Source organism: Terrapene carolina, unplaced genomic scaffold, assembly GCF_002925995.2.
Source record: "Terrapene carolina triunguis isolate 2854851 unplaced genomic scaffold, T_m_triunguis-2.0 Scaffold30, whole genome shotgun sequence".
NCBI lineage: Eukaryota > Metazoa > Chordata > Testudines > Emydidae > Terrapene > Terrapene triunguis.
The window spans coordinates 8,812,141-8,834,356 of NW_020664381.1; the positions used below are offsets into that span (position 1 = coordinate 8,812,141).

Below are 22,216 nucleotides of genomic sequence, written 5' to 3' on the forward strand. Positions count from 1 at the left end.
GCAGAGGCAGACACGCTGTATCTGTTGATGGGGAAGGACACCCGTGTCTGGAAGCGGTATAAAATAGTGGAGAATCCTCAGCAGCAGCCAACAAGAGTCTGGGAGGGGTAGAGTAGCAGACCCAGCTTACAGGAGGTTCAAGAGAGGTGTTGCTTGGTGAAGGGCCAGAAGAGGAAGAGAAATCTTTCTCCATTCCATTACTCAGCGAATGGTGGTAGCTTCAGATTTATCAGACACTTACTATCAGAGCTGAAATGAAAGAAGAAGCCTCTGATCAGAGTCCAGTGTCAGCACTTTGGTAAGAATCTGAGCAGTTACTACTACCTTTGTCTAGGAGATCAGAGCTGGGCTTCTCATCAGGATGTTGCCCCTGTGCCTTGGAGGTCTGTGATATTTGCCTGTAACTACTCATTTTAATCCTCTGGTTAGTAGGTGTTTGAAAGAGATACCAGACACTTTACGGAACATTTGTCTTTCAAACACTTCATAGATCTGTTACAGTCCCACACGGTGTGTGCTTTCTCACAATAGGCCCACAGTCTGTGTTCTATCATTCCGTTGAACACATGAAGCAGTTTGAGTTGAGAGCACTGCCAGAGAGCTTACAATGACATCACTGTGTCTCTTTGCTCTCTTTCTTCCTACAGTCTCCTCAGCTGTTGTACCTGTCTTGAGAGTAGCTTTGTGGAAAGAACTGTCCAGAAAAATTCTAGATACAGAACCATCGCAAGAACTCACAGCCGTGAAGTTGCAAGTGTTTTCCAAGCTGGTACAGTCTTCAGAAATTGAAGCGCTAACTAATCTAATTGACCAGTTACCTGGAACTCTTGAGAGAGCAGAAAATTATGAGAGGTAGGCAAGTCCTATTTCCAGATTTTGCATTTTAAGTAATGTAATGCGTGGAATTGTCATTTTGTTGCATAAAACATTGTTATCCCTGCTTCAAAGAACCTACTGTCTAAGTGTGATAGTATTTTTAAGCTGGGGTGTCCTTTAATGTATGTATATCATGTAAAAATATTTTTAAAAATCTCAGAAGTCCCCCAAAACTTTAAATACAACATTCCTCGTTCATGAAGCTGTACCGTGGTTCAGTGAAATTAAATGTGTGTGGGGGGGAATATCAGGAATTCAAAGCCTGATGTTTTCTCCATTTAATTTCATTGGTGTGCTTCAGAAATAACTGTTTATAGTACAGCAGAATAAGGCTACAACAGCCTCACATATCTTGCTGGGAAAGGGAGCCACAGCACAGATACCCATATTAAGTTTTATTTAAACTTTGTGGAACTTTTGAGCCATTTTTAAAGTTAACATTCAATAGCATAATAAACAGAGAGACAAAAAATATTGTATGGACTTGTGCGTTAAGGTCTGGAAGTACTTAGCTGGGACCAGTAAAAATACTTTTCTGACCAGTACACTTTCACAAGCTCTGTTCTTGGGCAAGTGATCGAAACATTTTCTATCCCTGCTTAAGCTGATGGTGGCTGGGTTTATAACAGATGTGACAGTACTCATCTCTGGGGCAACATGAGGAAAGGACTGGCCATGTAAATTCCTGGGTGACTAACTTATTACATGATTATCATGAGCTTTAGAAGATAGTGATTCTTTGGTCATCTGGGGCTTAGGTGTCCCTATGCATAAAATCAAATGATTAAAAATGTGTGGAGAAAATCACGGTAAAATTAACACAAACAAAAACATTCTACTAACATTTGAATTTTCTGCAGTTGGATTGTGGCAGATTCCATATCGAGAGCGCTGGAGAACTCTGCTGAGGAGTTGCACTCCTGGAAGAAAAGCCTCTTGGCAGCCTGTATAAAGTGGTTAATCACCACATATAACATCAGTAAAGACCAAGAAAACAACCAAGGAACAGAGAGTTCCATGCTGTTGAGACTAGAAGAGTTATTGGTGAGACTCCTTTCCATTTGCTTTAATCTAAACCTTGATTGTATGGACTTTTCTTTATTGTGCTTTTCTATTTCTATATTATGTAAATGAAGTTGTTGCGCTCGTCTTGGTTTCTTTGGTATTTTGTGTGCAGCTTGTACAGTATGTAACTGGCCTTGCAAGATCCTAATGCAAAACAATTTTGGGTCCTGTTGGGAGAGGTGCTGGACACTTGCAATTACCATTGAAGTTAGTGGGATTTTGAGATGCTCAGTTCCTTTCAAGATCAGTCCCTGACGGTATTTTTAAAAAAAAAGAGAGAGAGAAAGAAAATGCTGTAAAAGTAGAAATGTTCTTACAAAGTACATGAATCTGCTCCCACTGAAGTCAACGACAATCATCCAGTTGACTTCAGTGGCAGCAAGGTCAATGCCATAAGTTCCTAATCATGTATACCTTATGCATCTCAAATTTTCTTTAGGTGTGTAAGGAATACAAGATCAGGTCCTAAGTAAAAGCAAAAGATGCTTTTACAGATGCTGGGCTAACTGCCCCTCTTGGTTTCTTTGTGTGCACTCCATCTCAGGCATCACCTGTCTCTTGGGGTGTAAATAACAATTCTCCCACTCTGACAGGGCCCTGGTACTAACGGTGATTACCTCAGCAGGTCTGACTTGTGGTCAGCACCTGCAGCGCACTTCTGTCTAGGAGCTATGACCCATGCTACCCTTTGACTGGACAGCTTTATAAAGCAAAGTATTGTTTATTTAGAACTGAAACATTTCAGAGAAAAAGATCTTAAAACAAGAAGTAAACCACATGTATATCTAGCTTACCAGGTGTCTATCCAACTTCCACTTGGGATCCTGGTAGGCCTAAGCTTCCTAGAGACACCCCCAGAGGTCTCGGGTCAAATAGCATAATTTGCTCTCTTAGCCCCCAAACCAGTTCTTCTCTCTACTTCAGGGACAGAGTCTTGAAATCCTGTTCCATTTTTGTCCTCCTCCCCTTTGCAGGCGCCATGTCACTTTTTTTAACTGTTAGCTACCAGCATTGGCAAAACAAGACTTGTAACTTAGTTGGAGGTAGGATGTAGCTTCCGTGAAACTAATGGCTTTCCCCATTGTCTTTCAAGTGTGTGCTGGAATGTTCTTATCCAGGAGCTATTGTCTTCTTCCTAGAGACAGCTCCCATTGACTTAAAGCAATACAGGCATATAATAAACATTCCACTAACCCAGCATAGATCTATACTGTATCTGTATGACTGTCACACATGGCATTCATAAAATTATTACATACCCGCTCCATGTCTACTGTAGATCCCACCTAAAGATTTCCACAACTGATCTACAGATAAACTCAGATGTACTGTATCCTTGTAATGTTCTGTTATCTAAATTCACTAAAGATCCCTCCTCCCCCTGCAAAATGAAGCGTTATTTCATATCAGTAGTAAATGTGGGTGCTGCATTATAGTGGTGGGCTTCTGTTCTAAGGAAGTCAGAATTGCTGCTGTCTCATGTTAGCCAATGTGATTTGGATTATGCTTCTGTTTGTAGGGCCCAGTTATATTGTAAGTATTGTAACGTCTCACCTATTCCTTCTTGCTGAGCTGTAAAAAATTAAGGGCCCAATTCTAAGAGGTGATGAACACCCTTGAATCCCACCCATCAGCGGGAAAGGAGAGCACCTGGCACCTCACAGCATCAGCCCTTTATTCGTTTGGGTTCCAGGGAGAAGGAATAGGTGAGAGGAGGTTCTGATACTTGCAATGTAATTAGGCATGGAAACATATCACTTAAAACAAAAGGTGTGATTAGTATTTGAAGTGCTGCGGTATGAAAATTCCTTTGCAGCTGAAGATGGAATACCCTGTAGTCTTCCCCCTCCACCCCTGACACTGAGTTTCTTTCTGGGAGAAGTTGGCTGCAGATGCCATGTTGTCCCAACTTCATATCTGTAATTTTGCTCTAAAAATGTTTTGCTTTTTTACATTATTGCATTTCTCACGGAAATAGGCCTGGGCCTGATAAAGTGTTTTTGAAATTTTGTGTTTATCTAAAATAACAGCGTAGGCTATGTCTACACTAGCACTTTTGTCTGTAAAACTTTTGTTGGTCAACGGTGTGAAAAAAACACACCCCTGACCAACAAAAGTTTCACCAACAAAAGTGCTGGTGTGTATAGCACTATGTTGGCAGGAAACGCTCTCCTGCTGACCTAGCTACCGCCACTCGTTAGGGGTGGTTTAATTATGCCGGCAGTAGAGCTCTCTCCCACCGGCATAGAGCGGCTACACAGGAGACCTTACAATGGCACAGCTGTGCTGCTGTAAGATCTGTAGAGTAGACATAGCCTTAGACCATTGCTTGAGAAACATGGGAAGACCAGCGAGTACCAAGTAGTAAAAAAGGGATTAAGGCTTGACATGAGCAGAACAGTTGTATTTTGCTTTTGGTGCTTTTTAAACCCTTGAAACAGGTTGGACTCTGCAATCATGGCTCCAAAGTGTTCAACAGAAAATGGGGGTCTTGATGTTCTATGGAAACTTTGCTCTGCTTCATATTGAATGTTACATATCACTACTTGTTATTTACTACCCCCATAGCATTTTGTTAATGAAGTGGTTCCGGCTGACTGGCACAGTCTTGTGAAGATGGGACTTAAGTAAGTAATTTTGTATTGCTGTTGAGATGAAGCAAAGATGGGATAGGCACTCTGTAATGTTCACTGGGCCATATCCTATCAGTTAGGGCCCAGTCCTACAGTGTACTAAGCACATCCTAAAAGGTACTAAGTGCCCTCAACTTCTACAGAAATCAGTGGGACTTGAGGATGCCAGTCACTTTTTAGGATTAGCCCCATAGATAGGCACAATCTCCATTCACTTCAGTACAACTCCATTGACTTCATGTACAACTGAGGCCAGACTTGGCCTTCAGTTAGTGTAGTGTAGCAAATTACTGGAACTGCTCCTACTTTCTTACTACTAGTGTAACCCGTGATTTTTAATTAAAGATATTCCCAGTTTACTCTGGTATGAAGTCAGGATCAGGCACTTTTCCTTTACCAATGAAAAAGAGAGATGAGAAGAAATAAATATTTGGGGGGAGGCTTAGCTTATGTGGAGATAGTAATCCCTCAGCCCCACATTTCTATCAAATGAAGGGTTTAATATAAAATTTGTGAAATGCTAACCTTTAATAAAGCCTGTACAGCTGATTGCTGTTCTGACTATGAATAGGCCTTTCTTCTGAAGTTTAAGATGTGGTTAGTTCACAAACTGAATGAAAAACTGGGCTATGTTTTTTTAATTTGCTTTCTATACTATGTTTCACTATTTTGAATAGCAAATTTGCCTTTGCTTGAAATCTGAGTTTCCTTTGATCGTTGTTTTTGAAGGTATCGCTACAGAGATCATGGATTTCTGAAAACTCTTAATGCTGCTGTGCAATTGTTGTACACAAAAGAGAGCCCTCTTAGTCAGAGATTAGTCAAGCTCTCCATGCTTTACATGATGATCACGCAGCACTCTTCATTTTTGTCAGCCATGCTGAGGTCAAGAGAAGAAGATAACACGAAGATTCAGACAAGAGGTATCTCTCTCTTTTCTTCAGCTATATATAGTAATAGTGTCTTGTCAGTTTTGTTTTCCATCCATCCAGTTACCTACCCATCTACATACTTACCAAGCTATTAAAATAACTCCCAAATTGTTATTAGCATTTCATTTCAAAGCCTGCCTTCTCTTTTCTACTTGAATTTAAAGGTTGTATTTTTCCTCACGAATGCCAGTTTTAAACATTAATATCTTTTAGAACCATTCTTCGGTGTTATTTCTTACTGCTGAAGACTTGGGGTGAAATCCTGGCTTCACTGGAGTCATTGGAAGTTTGCCATTGATTTCAGTAGGGCCTGAATTTTGTCCTTGATGAAGATTAGATCAAGAAGGTAGAAATATTATTTGGCTAAGTATTTATTTAAAAATGTGCTTACATAAGAGACATTAATTTTAAAATAGGTATCTGTGTTGATATAGAGCAGTGGTTCCCAAAGTTTAACACCCCGCAAACCCCTTTCACTAAAATGTCAAGTCTTGTGAACCCCCTCCTAAAAATGAATATTTACAGGGATTTTTTCCCTTATCTCAGCATAAATTATAAAAGCAGTGATCTTGGAAATATAAAATTTGTTTTTATGACATGCTTATTACACACTATATATTAATTATTATTTATCATTACAGTATTTTTATTACATTATGAAAACGGCAACACTCTTCCAAGATCTCACTTTTGTAGCTTGTATCAATTTTGATTAAGCTTGTTATAAGACAAGGCTCCTATCAGTGATGCCAGTAGAAAAAAGGAGTGAGGGGGCAAAGCCCCCGTGCACCCTGGGGCCTGTGAGGGGCACCTCTGGAAAAGTGGGGGGGCCCGTGGGGGCCGCCGGAAAAAAAGGGGAGGGACCCATGGGGGGGCAGGGTGCATGCTGATGTGGGGCCGGCACGTGACTCTCATTTGCGACCCCCCCCCGCCCCCCTGTACTGGTGCCTCTGGCTCCTATGTTTCATCAAGGAGTATCAGATGTGAAACAGCATGTAGGTATTTAAGAAGCCAACTCAAAGAGTTCCTCCTACACAAGCATTCAGGTCTTGGGCAGTCCAGGCAAACAATGCACGTTACAACAAAACTTAAACTTGTTCTTCTTAATAATTTAAAAACAACACTAGCAGCCTATTTATTTTTAAAAACAGCCAAAAATATCCACCTCCCTTTCTATTTGTATAAGGAGTCTTGCAGTTTAAATGTCCTCAGTGTGATAGATATGCTTGCTTTGATCTGCTTAGCTCTTGGAAGTCCCCAAGTCTCCGGGCTGCTGGGGTCCCTATGGACAGTTCTGTCCACCATTAGGGAATTTTTTTCTGAGAATCCCCTGTAATGTTTCATGAACCCCCAGAGGTTCACGAACCCCAGTTTGGGAACCACTGACATAGAGGATTTAATATTGCTCTTTGCTAGTTGTATATCAAATTTTAATTTCTTAGCTTGTGTATTTGATAGAACAATCCTCCTATGAGGAATCTAGTTCAGTCCTAACCTGAAAGAGGCAGCAAGGTCTAATGATAGAGTATTGGGCTGGGAGTCAGGAGACCTGGGTTCTGTTCTTGGCATTGCAACTGAGTTGCTCTATGACCTTGGGCAAATCACTTACCTGCTCTGCACTTCAGTTTCTCCAGCTTAAAATGGGGATAATATTTAGCTGCCCTTTATAAAGCACTTTGAGATAAATTGATAAAAATTGCTATATATGAGATGATGATGAAATTCTAAGTGGAACAGTTTGATGACAAATCTGTACTGCCAACACCGATAGTCATGAGCAAAATCTAGGCAAACTTTAAGGCTTTTAAATGCCTGACAAGATGAGAAAGCTCCAGTGACGCAGTAGGAGGAAGGGATTGCTTATATTTTTCATGAAAGTATATCCGTTATTTCATGCATTTGTCAGTTGGACCATATTTCCATAGGACAAGGAGACAGGCTCTTTCAAAGAAGCTAGCCTCAGTAATTCAGAAGTTACTGTCATGAGTTCATTCATCTTTACCTCTATCTTTTTCTAACTCTAATGAAGAGGTTGTCATAGTTTTGCTTTGATTTATGATGTGGCATGGCAGGTAGGGGAGAAAGGATGGGCTTTTGGCTCAGGCAATGGAGTGCAACTCAAAACGTGGGTTCAATTCCCAGCTTTGCCACAGACTTCCTGTTTGTCCTGGGGCAAGTTTGTCCATAATTTATTTGGGCATTAGCTCCCCATCTGTAAAATGGGGATGGTAACACTTCTGTATGTCACAGGATAAATTCACTAACATTTGTTATGCAATCAGATCCTGCAGTGATGGTGTCTATGTAAATCCCTAGATAGGATGGTAAATACCAAGCTGGCTTCTAGAAAGATTGTTCCAGTTGAAGCTACTGTATCATATCTGGACTACAGCACTGATAGAGAAATGTTTTGCCCATGTCGTGTCACAAGTGTAAATATTAATGCAAAATCTTAGGGTGTTTATTTAAATGTTCTCTCTCTGGCTACCATCTGATAGAGAATGCAAAAACTAAAAATACAGTTTCGTATTTGTTTCAGAGGCATTAGTGGATGTATTGTCAACTATAGTGAAACTCAATCCCTCAGTCTGTGAGAGCAGCCACTTCGCTGTGCTACTAGGATCCTATGGTGCAACGCTGAGTGGTGTCGGTAAGTGTATTGGAGTGTTAAAGATATTTTCCATTGGATCTATTTTTAAAATGCTTAATGTATGTCTTACTGATTTTTTAGATCAGAAAATTTTACTGCTTCTTCAATTATATGAGAAGAATGATCTAAGTCTTATAAACTTTAGGTAAGTTGATTGCCGCCTTTTGTTTTGCTAGCATATGTGCCATATAAGCAATCTGAAAGTTAATATATGCCTGGCACCTTATTTTTGAATTGAGGACCAAAACTCAGAATGGGAATTAAATTGATGTTGGTGCAAGGTGCTGGATTAATAGAACTTGGGCACTATTCACAGAGCAGGTGCAGAACAGACAGCAGCTTTTCAGCTCCCCCTCGTGCCACTACACTGGGGTAGAGAAGACCACATTGCGGGGTGAAAGGATTGCTTTTTCTCCCAGTTCTTTTAGTCCTTGGTCTGCTGCTCAGCCAGCCCACTTTGCAGTTAGCACTTTTAATGGCTCTGCTGCCTTTAGCATTTTGCTGCTTATTCATTCTGTTTATTTTAAATGCACCTTTCCATCATTTCACCTGTATAAGCATTGCTAACAAAGTGCATACAAAGTACAAATTCAACCTATGTCCAGCCCCCTCGCCTCCCGTCGCCAACAAAACTACACTTGAAATGCTACAGTGGCACAGCTGCAACACTTCAGCATAGACGCTCCCTGTGCTGACGGGAGGGGTTCTCCTGTCGCTGTGGTTACTCCGCCTCCCTGAGACGGGTGGTAGCTACATCGATGCGAAGAATTGTTCTGTCAACCTAGTGCTGTCTACACAGGGGGGTTAGGTTGGTTTAACTACATCACTCAGAGTGGTGGATTTTTCACCCTCCTGAGCGACCTATCTGGGTCAGCCTAACATTTTAGTGTAGACCAGACCAAAGACTCTCCTTTTTCTCACCCATTCAACCCCATCCCACCCATGGAAAAGCCTGTGGGAACAGATAAGCCTTGTCGCCTGTCCCGAGGGTCGAGGGTCGGCATATTTGAACTCTGGTGAAGTAAGGACAGAAGTTAATTCCAGAGTCAAGGACCCTGCCACTAGTCTCCTCCTGCCTCTCAGCTGCTGTTATCACAGGGGCAAAGAATGGCCTCTCAGGTACCTAGTACCATAAACCATCTAGGTCTTTATAGGTGAGAAACAACACTTTAATATTGCACTCTGAAATAAATTGGTACTCAGACCCTTAGATAGACAGTCCCTGCCCTGGCAGGCAGGGAATACAGACCAATCCAAGGAACATGCTTGAGATTGGGAGTAGGCAGTCGTAGTCAGTCATTGATGGGAGCCTGTATAGCTTGTAAGTGATTAGTGGCATTGTCTTTGTCGTCTTACTACTTCATAAAGTACTTAGCGCATTGTAGGCCTATCCAGATAATAAACAATAAGCCTTAGCACAATAAGTGGATTTCTAAGGAGAGGGTGGAAGGGCTTGGTTTAGGGGGTCATGGAGGCATTTTGGTGCTGGCTTGAAAAACTAATTGAACTCCAAGACATTCTGAGGTTTGTATAGTTTGATCAAGTCTTGGTCAGTGTGTGAGGAGGTGGTGGTGGTAGGCACTGACACTGTCAATAAATCATTCTCCTGAGGCGTGTACAGACTTTGATTTGTTGGCTAAAGGGACACCATCAGCCTGAATTTCGAAAGCCTTTGAGAAAGGATGAGAAAGATGTTGCCAGGGAAACAGATTCTAGTTTCAAGTTCCCACAGGATAATAAGCACAAGTGAGGGGAAATTTTAAATACTAATTTATATCCTTTTATAAATTGAATCCATCTCTATAATTGCCTGTCTCTCCATGCTAATTATCTGTTAACTAAGGGCTTACTTTTAACAATATTTAAGGATATTGTTGTGGGGGCCAGCAGCTGTGGAACATCACAAGACTTGCAAGAGTCTGGGGAAGTCACTATGGCAGCAGCCAAGCATGGAGGAAATGTTGTGTCTGCTAGATAAAGAGAAGATGATGAAGACTATCCTACATTTCCCTCAACATCGCCGTCTCCTGCCACCAGAGGTGCTTTGGATCAACTATTAATTATTCTCTTTTGATGTGGAAAAGCCCCTTTCCTTTCAGTAATTGATTAATCATGCTGTTGTTAATGTGATATAGTCCATTGTTTGCATTCAGAAATACGTTACAAGATGGCTAAGATTAATTAGCTGGTATCACTTCACAGAACATGTTTTTACTGTTCTATTTCCAACTGAACCAGTATTTTTTTTTCAAGATTAATTGCAGTCTAGGACCACATCTTGCCTGTAATTAAAGCTGTGCAACACCACTGAATTTAATGAGGTTGCCAAAATATAACCGAGATCAGAATTTGGCATCTAGTGACTCACCACGTTTGACTGTCTAAACCACATCTGTGCATTGGTACAGTTGCACTGGGTTCTCTAGTTTAGTCTCTCGTATAGTCTGCTCCTATTGGTCAAGGACAAACATGCTGGAACCATGGCAGCAATAGCCATATTTAAACACAGCAGTGGTTAAGCATGATTCTACACCTAGTATTTTCAGGGCTTTAATGTGAGCGGCCATGATGATATTGTAAGGGCAGTTTGAAATGAAGCTGGTTTAAATTCAAGTAGTATCTCTCTATTTTGGGTTTTGTTTCAGGAAGGACAAGTGCCATTGTATAGAGATAAAAGTGAGAAGGATCTTGATGATCTCTATGACCCCTGTTTTCTACTTCAGCTCTTCAGTGAATTGACCAGACCAGGTAATGTATATATTCATCTCACATTTTAGGCCAAACTGTCGGGAACTGCAAGCATGCATCTGAAGGAAGAATTCAATATTATTACAAAGAAAGAGTTTACACCATTTTTGAGAGGAGAGAGATTATGATATTTGCGTTATTTACCCAGTCTATTGTGGTGTTTAATAATTTTCAGAGTAATTAGAAAAGATTTTTAAAATGCTCTAGAGTCAGTGAAGCAATTTCCTAAATAGTCCATAGTTCCTGTAGTTAGTTTTAGCGGCATTCCAGTTCTCACACGCACAGTGATGGGGGCTTGGGTGCATACAAGAGACATACATAGAGTTCTAGTTTGAGGCCATGATCCTGCAAGCTGCTCTGTATACACAAACCCATGTGCCCATGCCTGGCTCCTATGAAATAAGGGGCCGGGGGGAGGGGTAAGAAAGGGGAAAATACAGTTGAGAGAAATCATCGCTGCTGTGGTGAGGATATGGAGGAAGGGCTGCCTGTGGGCTTATAGTGGGAAGATTTTAAATTGTAACCTGAAGTGGCTTGGCAAAAGGGCATCAGAGGCAAACCAGGCTTGATACTCTCTGGTCATAGGGCCAAATTGTGTAAAGTCACTATGCCCAACCAAAGGGGCACAAGTGAAAGAGCTGGAGATGGTCAGTGGAGAATTCCCCAATCTAGGAGAGCTCTTCACTGATGTAAAGCTGGTGGAGATGGCAGAGCTGACTCCTGTATGAACCACTGTGCTCCGTTCCCCCCATCTCAGCACAAAGCAGAGCATGGCCGGGGTGAAATGGTAGGGCACATGGTGGAACAGAGCTCCGCTATGCCCAGTTCTCCACTGGCGTAAGATAGAGCTGTTCCAGTACAGCTCTAATTTGCACCAGGGCTGCGCGGCTGAGAATCAGGAAACAACAGCCCTTCAGCCCCCTTCTTCACTGCCCCTAAGAGCAGAGTTTGGCCTGGGTGGAGAATCTGCACCATTGTGTTGAAGGAAGCTCTCCATCTTTAAAATGGCAGTCAGCTTTTTGGGGAGCTAGTTCCTCAGCTGGTGTGAACAGACGGATCTCTATTGACCTCAGTGTAACTGCACCACTTTACAGCTACTGAAGGTTCGTCCCTTTATGTGTCTTAGAATAACTCTTGTCAGATATCCGCTCCCATGAGTAAATCCATCTATGTGGATGTGTGAGAGCATCTAATATTCAAATCAAACAAAAGTGGCTGAGAGTTCACAGAAAAGCAGGTATATGATGTGAAAAGAAAGAGAACTATCCATAAACTAAGCTATGGTTGGGTATAAGTAACAAGTAATCACCACCAGTCACCTCCTACTTAGCACTGGCACCTCTTGGTGTGCATGATTTGTGAGTTAGAATCTATTATGTGTTTACTTGTTAGTTATGTTGTGGTCCACCATTAAGTGTAACTTTGGCCAAGTAATTCATCAGCAGTGGAGGTGTTTTAAAAAACCTCATCATCGTGTTATGCCTGTGTTCTCAAGTCAATGGAAAGTTTTGATTATATCTCTGTGTGTGCTGGTAACCACTTGCTCAATATTGCTTTTCTAATTTAATATGACACAATTTCCCTGTACACCCAACTGCTATACTTGCAGACGAGGCTTTGTGTCTGTTTATAAAATGTTTAAAGATCAAAGTGAGACATTTATCACAGCGAATTTACCAACCACCTCTCTCCCATGTCCATCATGATGTTCTTTTCTGGGTAAACTTTGGATTGCTACAGCTGGCTTTTGTTTGCTATAGCAATAACATCTTCTCAAACAAACGGCAAGCTGATAATATAATTGCTTTGAAAGGTAGAATAAAAAGTGCAGATGAAGAGAAAGGAAATATAAACCTGAGTAATACAGTACCTGTGTAGGTAGGAACGGAGGGGAAGGGAGGTGCTGTTTTAAGTTGGTGTTACAAATTGACCAATATGCTTTTGACAGTAATAATAACATAGTCTGTCATCCTGTGTATATTTAAAAAAAAAATTAAGCTATAGAAATTCAGGATGCCCCTTGTGTTCTAACAGGATCAGTGTTAGATGGCCTAGTGTTTTTGGCTGTTATTGACTAAAGGTGGGATTTGAAAAGTGCCTGTGTGACTTAGGATCCCAAGTCCAAATATGTTCCTAAGTCACTTAAGCCACTTTCGAAAATCTCACCCCTACTGTTTTGTGCCTGCTCCCTGCACTTGCTGTACAGCATCATGTGCACAGATGTTATGTAGTTCATCGGTACATAATTATAAACATACAAATGATTACTGCTTGCTGAGTAAAGGCCTTGAATTGTGCAAATACCCAGTTCTCTCTAACTTTAGATCTGATAAGCATCTAATCAAAAGCTTTCCAACTGTGGTTCCCAAGGTTCTTTAAACAAACTGGATGTCAAACATACATTTAACTTTTTTTTTCAATAGCTTGTTATTTCATGTCAATTATTTGATTGCTGTTTCCAAGGGCAGCTTGGTTGAAAATGTTTCCATGCCATGCGTGCAGTGGAAGAGGAGTTTCTAGATAAATCCTCCTCTGAGTTACATAGATTATACCCTTGAAATAAGGAAATAGGATTTTATTATGGGACATGAACATGGGAAATTATCATTTGTTGTTCGTATACGACAGAAGTGCCCAGAGACTCCACTTGGAATTGGGGCCCCATTGTGCTAGGCTACGCACAGGCATATAGTGAGGCACAGTCCCTACTCTAAAGAGCTTCTGGCTTCGCATTTGCACTTCAGGCAAGAACTCTGGATCAGCCACTGCTAAGGGGGGGATAGAGAAACCTGCACAGTCTGGTAGGCTTCAGATCATTCTTCTGAAGAGTGTGTGTGTGTGTAAGTGTAAGTGTAAGTAAAACACACCAGGAAAAGTTCCTTTCCTTGGGCTGTTCTGGCACCCTGCAACCCAGCCCGAGTAAGGGCAGCACATAGCCACTGTACCCCAGGAAGAGGGCAGAGAACAGACTGTGAGTGACAATCCAGCAGGGAAGGAAGTGCTGCCAGCTATCTTCTGGTGCCCCTGGTGCTGCGGGAGAACGGGGAAGAGCCATAGGTCCTCCAACTTCCTCCCAACCTATGCGAGAGCAACTTGGCCACAGCTGCTGTTCCTGCCCTGCACAGACTCTGGCGATGTGGACATCCCATGCGGAGGAGTTAGGGAGCTCTTTATGCTCCCCTGCACAGCTGTGCATCCGGGCTCATGACTGAGCTCCTTATGAGGGGGAAGACTGAGGCATTTTGAGTACTACCAATTCAATATGATGGATCTAACTTAGCCAGGAGGCTCGTGGGGAAATGTACAGGAATCGTTAGTGCTGAGAACAGCTGTTGACTCTCTCCGGCAGATGGTTTTGAAATGCATTTCCAGTGGTGCTGTTGCACAGGTTGTCACTCCGTCATGTGGAATAGAGCTGGCCAGGGTGCAGTGTCGGGAGGGGAAGATTCTACCATTGGCTGTCCCACCTTCAGCAGAGCTATATGTGGAACATGCCAGCCGAGAGACAGAGATAGGTGTTATGGCAGCTGAGGAGGGAATGAGCACAGCTGTTGGGATGGGGACATAGATAATCTGTGATTTTGGGGGGCGACGAGGAGAAATTGCCATGACAAATATAAACCTTCAGCGATCAAAGGGCTAGGAACGTACTCAGACATCTTGGTTTAGGCGGAGCAGAGCTGGTAAACATTCACTAAAGCTTTCGTAGGATGTTGCCACTAAGTAAAAAACATTTGTTATTCAGCTGGAAAAAAAATACTCCTATGCTGCTGTTTCTCCTTGAAGACTAGCATAGACAACAAGCCTGGAGTGTTTACATCAAGTTGGTGTGGCATTAGGAGTGGATAGAAATGCCACCACTTTTTCAAAACCTCATTAAAAATGGCTTGATTAACCTCAAAATCCCTTTAAAAAATTCAGCCCCGGGTGGGGAGGAACTACGCAAGAGAAATATGATGCAGAAGGTAGGTTTATTCAGAAAGTTAAAGGGGGTGTAAATTGGGTTTAAATTAGAAAGTGCCCTACATGTTAAAGTCACTGATGGGCCTATATTGTAATTAAAACTAGTAAACTAGATTCTTTGACCATGGCTAGTAGCTTAAGAGGGAGGATCCATGTTTTATTCTGGTATCCATTTCAGTAAAAGGATGCTTATCTGGGAGGTGCTTTGACTCACCCCTCTGTTTCTTCATTCAGACACAGGATATGGGAAGTGCCCAAGAGGTTTATTTTTTCCCTACAGTTAACATGAATCAAACATTGAGCTCCATAGAGTCTTCCCAGATCTTACTCATAATTTTACATGGTCTTCCACTTACAGCAATATCCTTCCCAAATAATGAGCACTGGATTGTGTCCTGCCACTCTAAGTGTGCAAGAGGGGCTGGGCACGGGGAGCCCCCCTCTCCTTGTGCAGCCTTGGGGCACAGATTGTGTCCCTGCAATGTAGGAACTGCTGGACTTTTCCCTCTGCACGCTCTGAGGTGCATGACACTCCGAAATGAGCAGGGCCATGGCCCAAACTGCCCCCTCTTCCGCCCCGCCCCCCACGTCAGCAGAGCTTCTTGAACCTCCCCCTTGAGCAAGGCAGCTCCATGCTAACTCTAACTTGAAGCTGTGCCATAAAGGGACAAGTGCCCTGACCGTGCTACGGTGAGTACATCATTCCAAAAATGACAAAATCTACAGAGGTACAGCAGATTGCAAGGAATGAAATCTAAATAAGCCCATTTGAAACTGTAATACCTCTTGATTTTGGGGGTGCCCTCTTATGGATAGGTGCCCATAAACACTGAAACACTGTTCACCTGACTCGTTGCACAAGGCTACAATTCCCAGCTACAGAGTTGAGGCTCAATTCCAGACCCACTGAAATCGATGGTGATCAAGAGAAGAAAAAAGATAGCACTAGAAAAAAAGGGGTGGGCAAGAGTTGGTTTATTAGTTAAATTCTGCCCTATTCTTTGCATTGTTCTATAGCCTGGTCTTCCTTACAGTTGCTGATTGGCAAGCTAAGAACATGAGCTGAACAAGCCACTCTACCTGATCCCAGGCCCAGCCAGCTTCATGCACCAGGCAGAATTCTTTGAGTTGTCCTTGAAGATGAGCTCTGGTGTATCATAGCACACCAGGAACTGGCCAACATGACTTCAAGGAAACTAAAATGTTCCTGTTTAGATGTGTGTGTGCAGAATGCCTCTTCCTAACCCGGGTATTGGAGTGTTCACCACGCATTGCTACAGTCAATTAAATTTACAGTTTCTAGTTCAACTTTCAGAAATTATGTTTTTAAATGGAAGTTAATGTGAAGAATTGCATTGCCATATGTTCTTTGTAGTTGTTGCTTTTAGAAATGTTAACTTCTTTCCTTTCCACAGAGTGTGTAGTGGCATGCCATGCATTTGTGGAAGTGAATGCTTTGGGCCTCACAGTAGCTGCCCTGAGCAGCTATGATTCCAATATGCGAGCAGCAGCATACTATATCCTGGGTTCCTTTCGTTCTCACCTGGAAGGAGCTCGCTTTCGAGAACAGAGACAGGTACAAATGTTCTAGATTTAACTTATCCATGATATTAGAACCTGCCTTGGTAGGCACACTAGGGCAAATTAATTCCTGGAAGGGACCCATTCACCAGCCTCTGGTTTCCATTTGCCCTTGGATGGGTGAGCAAACAGGTTTCTCAAGCCCTGATTCAGTGTTTAGTATTATTATTAGTCTGTCCTCAAAGATGGGATTGTGTTTCTCGCACACTTTCACTTGTCCCAGAGTTAGCAATTCCCAGCTATAGAAATGTGTACTTAAGAGTTGATTGAAGTCATATAATGGTTTTTTAAAAGATCTGTTATCCTCTTTCCTATTCTGTTTTCTTCTTTCTGTATTTATTATGATTATAATCAGTGAGCTTTTTTTTAAAAAAACAAAACATTTGGAATTCTTAGAACAGTCATTCTGCTGGGATTGTGGCTTGATTTGTTACTTGTAAAATACAATTAAGGCCTATTTTCCCACACTCCCATTGAGGAACGTCTTGCTGTATTATCTGATGATGAGTAATACTAGAGCTTTCTCTTCCTTGTTCTTGTGCGACAGCTCCTCTATCTTATGGATGTTGTGCAAAATGGAATCAGACAACCGAATCTCAGATTTACTTTCTCTTTGACCCTCTTCGTTGCTAGAGTGGTGCAGCAAATGCTGAAGCCAGGTATTGTAGATTAAATTGTATGTTCTGTGGTTTAGCTTCTGGGGCTAAAGCAGGGAAAACAACATTGCATAGAACGATTAGTTTCAGTGATACTGTAGAATCAAAGCATATTGGTAAACATAGCAACCATGAGACATGCTATAGCACAGTCTCCACTCCAGCATTTCCCCTGGAAGCCAGATGTATTGATGCTGCAACTCTACCTCAGTTTCCTCCACTGTCCTTTTACCTGCTCCAGCTGTGGGCGTGGCCTGGCCCTACCACTTTACAGAGTTCAGCTCCTTCCAGTGCCTTAGAGACTCTTACAAAAATGCCAACGAAAATATATAGCCTGGACAGGCTCCTGTGTCCCAAACAACCCCACTGTCGAGGGGCTGGCGCTCTCCTCTCCTCCTCCCTCAGGGGCAGAGGTGTGCTAGACCATCGGGAGCCCTAAGCAGGAATATTCCCCCCTCCCCAACACATACTAAAAAAGTGAATGGGGGTCCCCTTGAGCTGCTCGGGGCCCTAAGCAATTGCTTAGTCTGCTAATGCCTAGTACCGGCTCTGCTCAGGGGCTCAGACATGCAGGTCATCACAGTTCCAGTCTTCAGTCAGGCTCCTTGCCATCCATAGGACAGCCTGTCTGCTGTACTCCCTCTACACCAGCCTCCAGCTACTGGACTTCCCTCTTTAAACTCCCCTTTCAGGCTTAACAGCCAACCCTGATGTAGCAAGGTTTGACTAATTAAGCCTCAAATTGCTGTTTAACCTTTCCAGTCAGAGACAGAGTTTATGTGCCCTATCTCGCATGCCTTCAAATGTTTTGAGGAAAAACCTTCATTAGAATCTAAATCTTATGCACTGACTTATTGGAGGAGTGGAAAGTGTCATGCTTTGTGTGCAAGTGGTTGCCAGTTCAGATCCCATCTAATCTGTTGCAGAGGAGGTGGATATTCTCTTCACAAATTTTGGGCTCAGTACAGGAATAACTGGGTGAAAATGAATGGCTTGTGTTATACAGGAGATCAGACAAGATGATCTAATGGTCCTTTTGGGACTTAGAATCTATGTGTGCATGCCTGACTTAGTCATGCAAATAGCCTGATGTCTGTGCAAGCCAGGTGGGATATTTGCACGCCTAAATCCAGGCATTAATGCGTGCATCTCCAGATTTGGCCATAATACAAAAGTTTAAAAAATGTGGTCTGTGGAGACTTGGCAGTTTGCATGGTGTGCTGGCTCTCCTCTGTGTTTACATCTAAAAATATAGGAAAATACTTTCATTGTATTACTTTTCCATTTGATTAGTTACTGTAATTGCCACAAGAATGTTTATAGGATCGTGTATGGGAGGAGAGGTGGTCTGTAGTATTGCAAATAGGATCAGGTGTCCACAAGACAGTCTCTTTTAAGCTGTGGTTCACACTATGGAAAATGTTGGTGAATCCCTGCCCTAAATGGCTATTTTTATCAAATATATAAAATGTGGAATAACTGCATAATGTTTCAGTGATGTGTTTCTTTGGTACTGATGTTTTCCTGTAAGCTAAAACCGATGATTGCATGGTCTGGAATTTGTCCATGATTTTGAGTTTGCTTTTCCTGTAACACTCTTCACCATGCTTAATATCCTGTATTTTTTAATAAGATTCCCTAGGGCTTATCTGTGAATTTCACTGAGGGGTTTGCTTTTAACTCTGCAGTAGATTTTTATTTCTGAGTGAAGGGTAACTTTGGAAGTACAGTATTGAGAATTGACCAGTGTTAAATATTCATGTGATCATTTGCTTGGTGCATTGTCTGGTTGTGTATTTTTGTTTTAAGTAAAATTAATGGTTAACAACAATACCGTCACTGTTACAGTATGAGAACATCATACTTGCCACACAGTGAAATATTTCTGACATCTACTGAGGCAACATAAAGTGTAGATCCCACTTCATCAGTGAGGTTGTGAATGTGCACACTTAAATTTCCCTCCTCGGCAATAACCACTGAAATCTGTTCACAGAGGAGCACATGTACACAAAGATAAATAAATTCCTTCTGTCGCATCAGTACTTGGACTTGAAGAAAGTACCGGGATTTTATCAGCTTTTCTACAGCTTTGATTTAGAGGTAATGTGAGATTTATGTCCTGTATGTTTCATAAACCCTCAGAGAGCAATATATTGCCTGGCTTAGCCAGTATTATGACTTGAGGGTGTTAAAGTCTAGTAATCAACCAAAAAATCCCAGCCATTTTCTACTCAACACTTTTAATTATTTACTGGCATTTTTGTTTCATTTTTATTTTCATATAAATATTCATTATTTCTTTTGTGGTGGTGCCTAGTGGGCCCAATTAGGAATCAAAGCTCCACTGTGCCAGGCACCGTGCAAACACAGAATGAAGATCTAGTCCCTGCCCTGAAGAGCTTACAGTGATAGTCTAACTTAGTTATTAATGCTGAATTCAGTGAAAATATTTTAGAAATAGCAATCTTTTAAATTTTGTCTCTGATCACATTTGCCCCATTGACCCATTATTCCTGCAGAAATCTATCTGTTGGTTACATTTTGTGGTGGTAAAAACTGAAAAGAGGAAGTCTGGAAAAGTTGATATTGCCACTTGGACAAAACTGTATTGTTTGTGCTGAGGCTTTTCCCAGCATGTTTTACTTGGAAATTGGTGACTCTGGTACTTCTCTATGTGGTTTCCAGCACAAAACAGAACGTGAGTGGGTTCTTGGGCTTCTTGGAGAAGGACTGCGAGATAAGCACTGCTATGAGCTGTACAACTATCAGAGGATTTTCCATGTCATTTTGTGCTTCTTCAACAGTCCGCTGTGTGATGAAGCCTCCCAGGTAATTAAAAGGGGGGAAAAAATGTAAAACTTCAAGCAAATTAAGAAGGGACATATAGATGCTCTTCTTTCAAACTTACTATTGTTCAACTGTATGGGGGGAAATATCCACTTACATCAAGACTATGTGCCACATTCTCATCATGGACCTGCACCATTTTTCACCAGCTGACCGTAATGGTCAGTGGCCTCATCTGCACCAGTGAAACTAACTTTTGAAATTGTAATTTGTGCACTTTCAGTTGCGTAGTTGGGCCCTTTGCCCTTTTTAGGATGGTTCACAAGCCAGCATTCCACCTTCACTGTACCCTAAACACTAGCCTAAAGTAATAATATTAATAGCTTGCTTTGTTGTATTGCATCATTATACCTGAAATGCAGCCTGTTTATAAGTTTGTCAGAAATGAAGGGCTCAGTCCTATAGGTCAGTGGTCTCCAAACTTTTTTGATTGTGCACCCCATCAGTAAAAAAATTTTGAGCACGCACCCCCTGCCGCGCCGGCTCTACTGAAGGAGAAAAAAAAAAAAAAGAAAGGCACTCGGACTCCCGCCCGAACTGCCGAAGGAAAAATAAATAAATAAAAGGGCTCCTCCTGCCACGTAACCCCGAAGGATCCTCTTGCACACCCCCTGATCCAATAACATAGGGGGCATCCTTACAATGGAGAAAAGTGGAGGCTTATGTCAGCATTTTTAAAACTGAGTGATTTTGTTTCCTCAATTTTTGGACACCCAACTTGAGTCATCTTAAAGAAGCCTAACTTTCAGAAAATGTGGAGCATCCACCCTTGGAAAATCAGGCTCTTTATGGTATCTCAAGTTGGGCACTCAGAAATTGAGGTATCAAAATCACTAGTTGCCTTTGAAAATCTTGGCCTAAAAATAAAAAAAATATCTTGTTGCCTGGGCACTGCTTCTCTTTAATGATTCTAATATATCTGCCTCAAAATTAGAAAGTCTGGTGTTCTTTGGCCATTCTGAAGAACTTGAAATGTTTTGTTACAGTGGTTGCCTTTATGTGATTAGATACTGTCCACCAATTTTTCTAAATAGTTCACATTTTTTATTTACTTCTGTATGAATGGGTATTTTAATAGCTGCCTCTATTCGCTATCCCTCTAAAAATACATTTTAAAAACATTTTTGTTTACTCACATCACAAAATGTATAACAACTGGTGTTCCCAGTAGAGGAATGTCATAAGTGATGCAATAATAACAAATGCCTTGAACTCCTATAACACTGCAATCCAGGCACTTTACAAAATCTCAGAACACTATACAAAAATTAACTCATTATGCCTCACAACACCCCTGGAAGGTAGGTATCATTATTGCCATTTTATAGATGGGGAAACCTGAGATGTACTGAAATTTAATAGCTTGCCTCTGGTTACATAGCAAAAGCTAAACATAGAAGCCATGTCTCCTGACTCCCTATTCTGTACTTTAACTTCTAGACAGACTTCCTTTCTATGGCCCTATTCAGCAAAGTACTTAAGCATGTACCTAGCCTTCAGTAGTCCCATTGACTCGTGCTTTGATGCTGCTTATCTGTTTAAGTTCAGTGAGGAACGGGTGCCTACGTCTCTGCGATATATCATCAAAACTAAGGGGCTCCGGCTGATGTCTGTGTGGAAGGTTATAGGGTTCAGTCAGGCATTTTCCCTGTCTTGTCGTTGTTTTCATTTGAATAAAAGCTTATCAAAAAATTAGATTACTATTCTATCATTCCTAAATGTTTATACTAGTGAACTAGCCCGCAGCTATAGTTTATTGAAATAAAAGTATGTTTTGTTTTCTGTTTCAGAGTCACATTCTGGAAATACTGCAAAATGCTGCACGTATCACTAAAGCAGCCTATGAACTGATACGAGACCACAGCCTCTTAACCTGGATATTGTATATTCTGGAGAAAAGGTACATAGAAGGGGGATGTTGTTGTAATGAGAAATAATTGTACTCTTTGTGTATAAAGGGAGTATTTGTGCAATTGAAAACAAAAATAAAAAGGTTTATTCACCCATCTGTGTGTGAAAGAGACTTACATAGAGGTATCCAGTCAGTAAATTTTGGGGGTTGTTTTTTAGAAGTTTCTCACAAAGGTACTATCAAGATGACATATTAGGATAGCGCATTAGCCATTCACTTCTTCAAAGGTTGCTGTAGGCACCAAATCCTGCAATGACCTCTGCATGGCTGTTAATTTGATCCTCTATCCTGAATTGGCTGTAATCTCAAACAAACAAACAAACACACACACACTCCTTCCTTCCTTCCTT

The 22,216-nt window shown here is 41.6% G+C and overlaps 1 protein-coding gene across 1 annotated transcript in view; it reads left to right on the top strand.

The window, feature by feature from the left end:
* LOC112116860 (URB1 ribosome biogenesis homolog) overlaps nucleotides 1–22,216 on the top strand; it is a 76,633-nt gene that overhangs the window by 44,946 nt on the left and 9,471 nt on the right. The window contains exons 23-35 of the mRNA XM_026651416.1: nucleotides 648–852; nucleotides 1,737–1,920; nucleotides 4,510–4,568; nucleotides 5,304–5,497; nucleotides 8,046–8,156; nucleotides 8,238–8,301; nucleotides 10,024–10,195; nucleotides 10,802–10,904; nucleotides 16,283–16,443; nucleotides 16,996–17,107; nucleotides 19,101–19,207; nucleotides 19,793–19,936; nucleotides 21,745–21,854. Coding sequence (XP_026507201.1) covers nucleotides 648–852; nucleotides 1,737–1,920; nucleotides 4,510–4,568; nucleotides 5,304–5,497; nucleotides 8,046–8,156; nucleotides 8,238–8,301; nucleotides 10,024–10,195; nucleotides 10,802–10,904; nucleotides 16,283–16,443; nucleotides 16,996–17,107; nucleotides 19,101–19,207; nucleotides 19,793–19,936; nucleotides 21,745–21,854 — 1,726 coding nt within the window. The remainder of the gene's footprint in view (nucleotides 1–647; nucleotides 853–1,736; nucleotides 1,921–4,509; nucleotides 4,569–5,303; nucleotides 5,498–8,045; nucleotides 8,157–8,237; nucleotides 8,302–10,023; nucleotides 10,196–10,801; nucleotides 10,905–16,282; nucleotides 16,444–16,995; nucleotides 17,108–19,100; nucleotides 19,208–19,792; nucleotides 19,937–21,744; nucleotides 21,855–22,216) is intronic.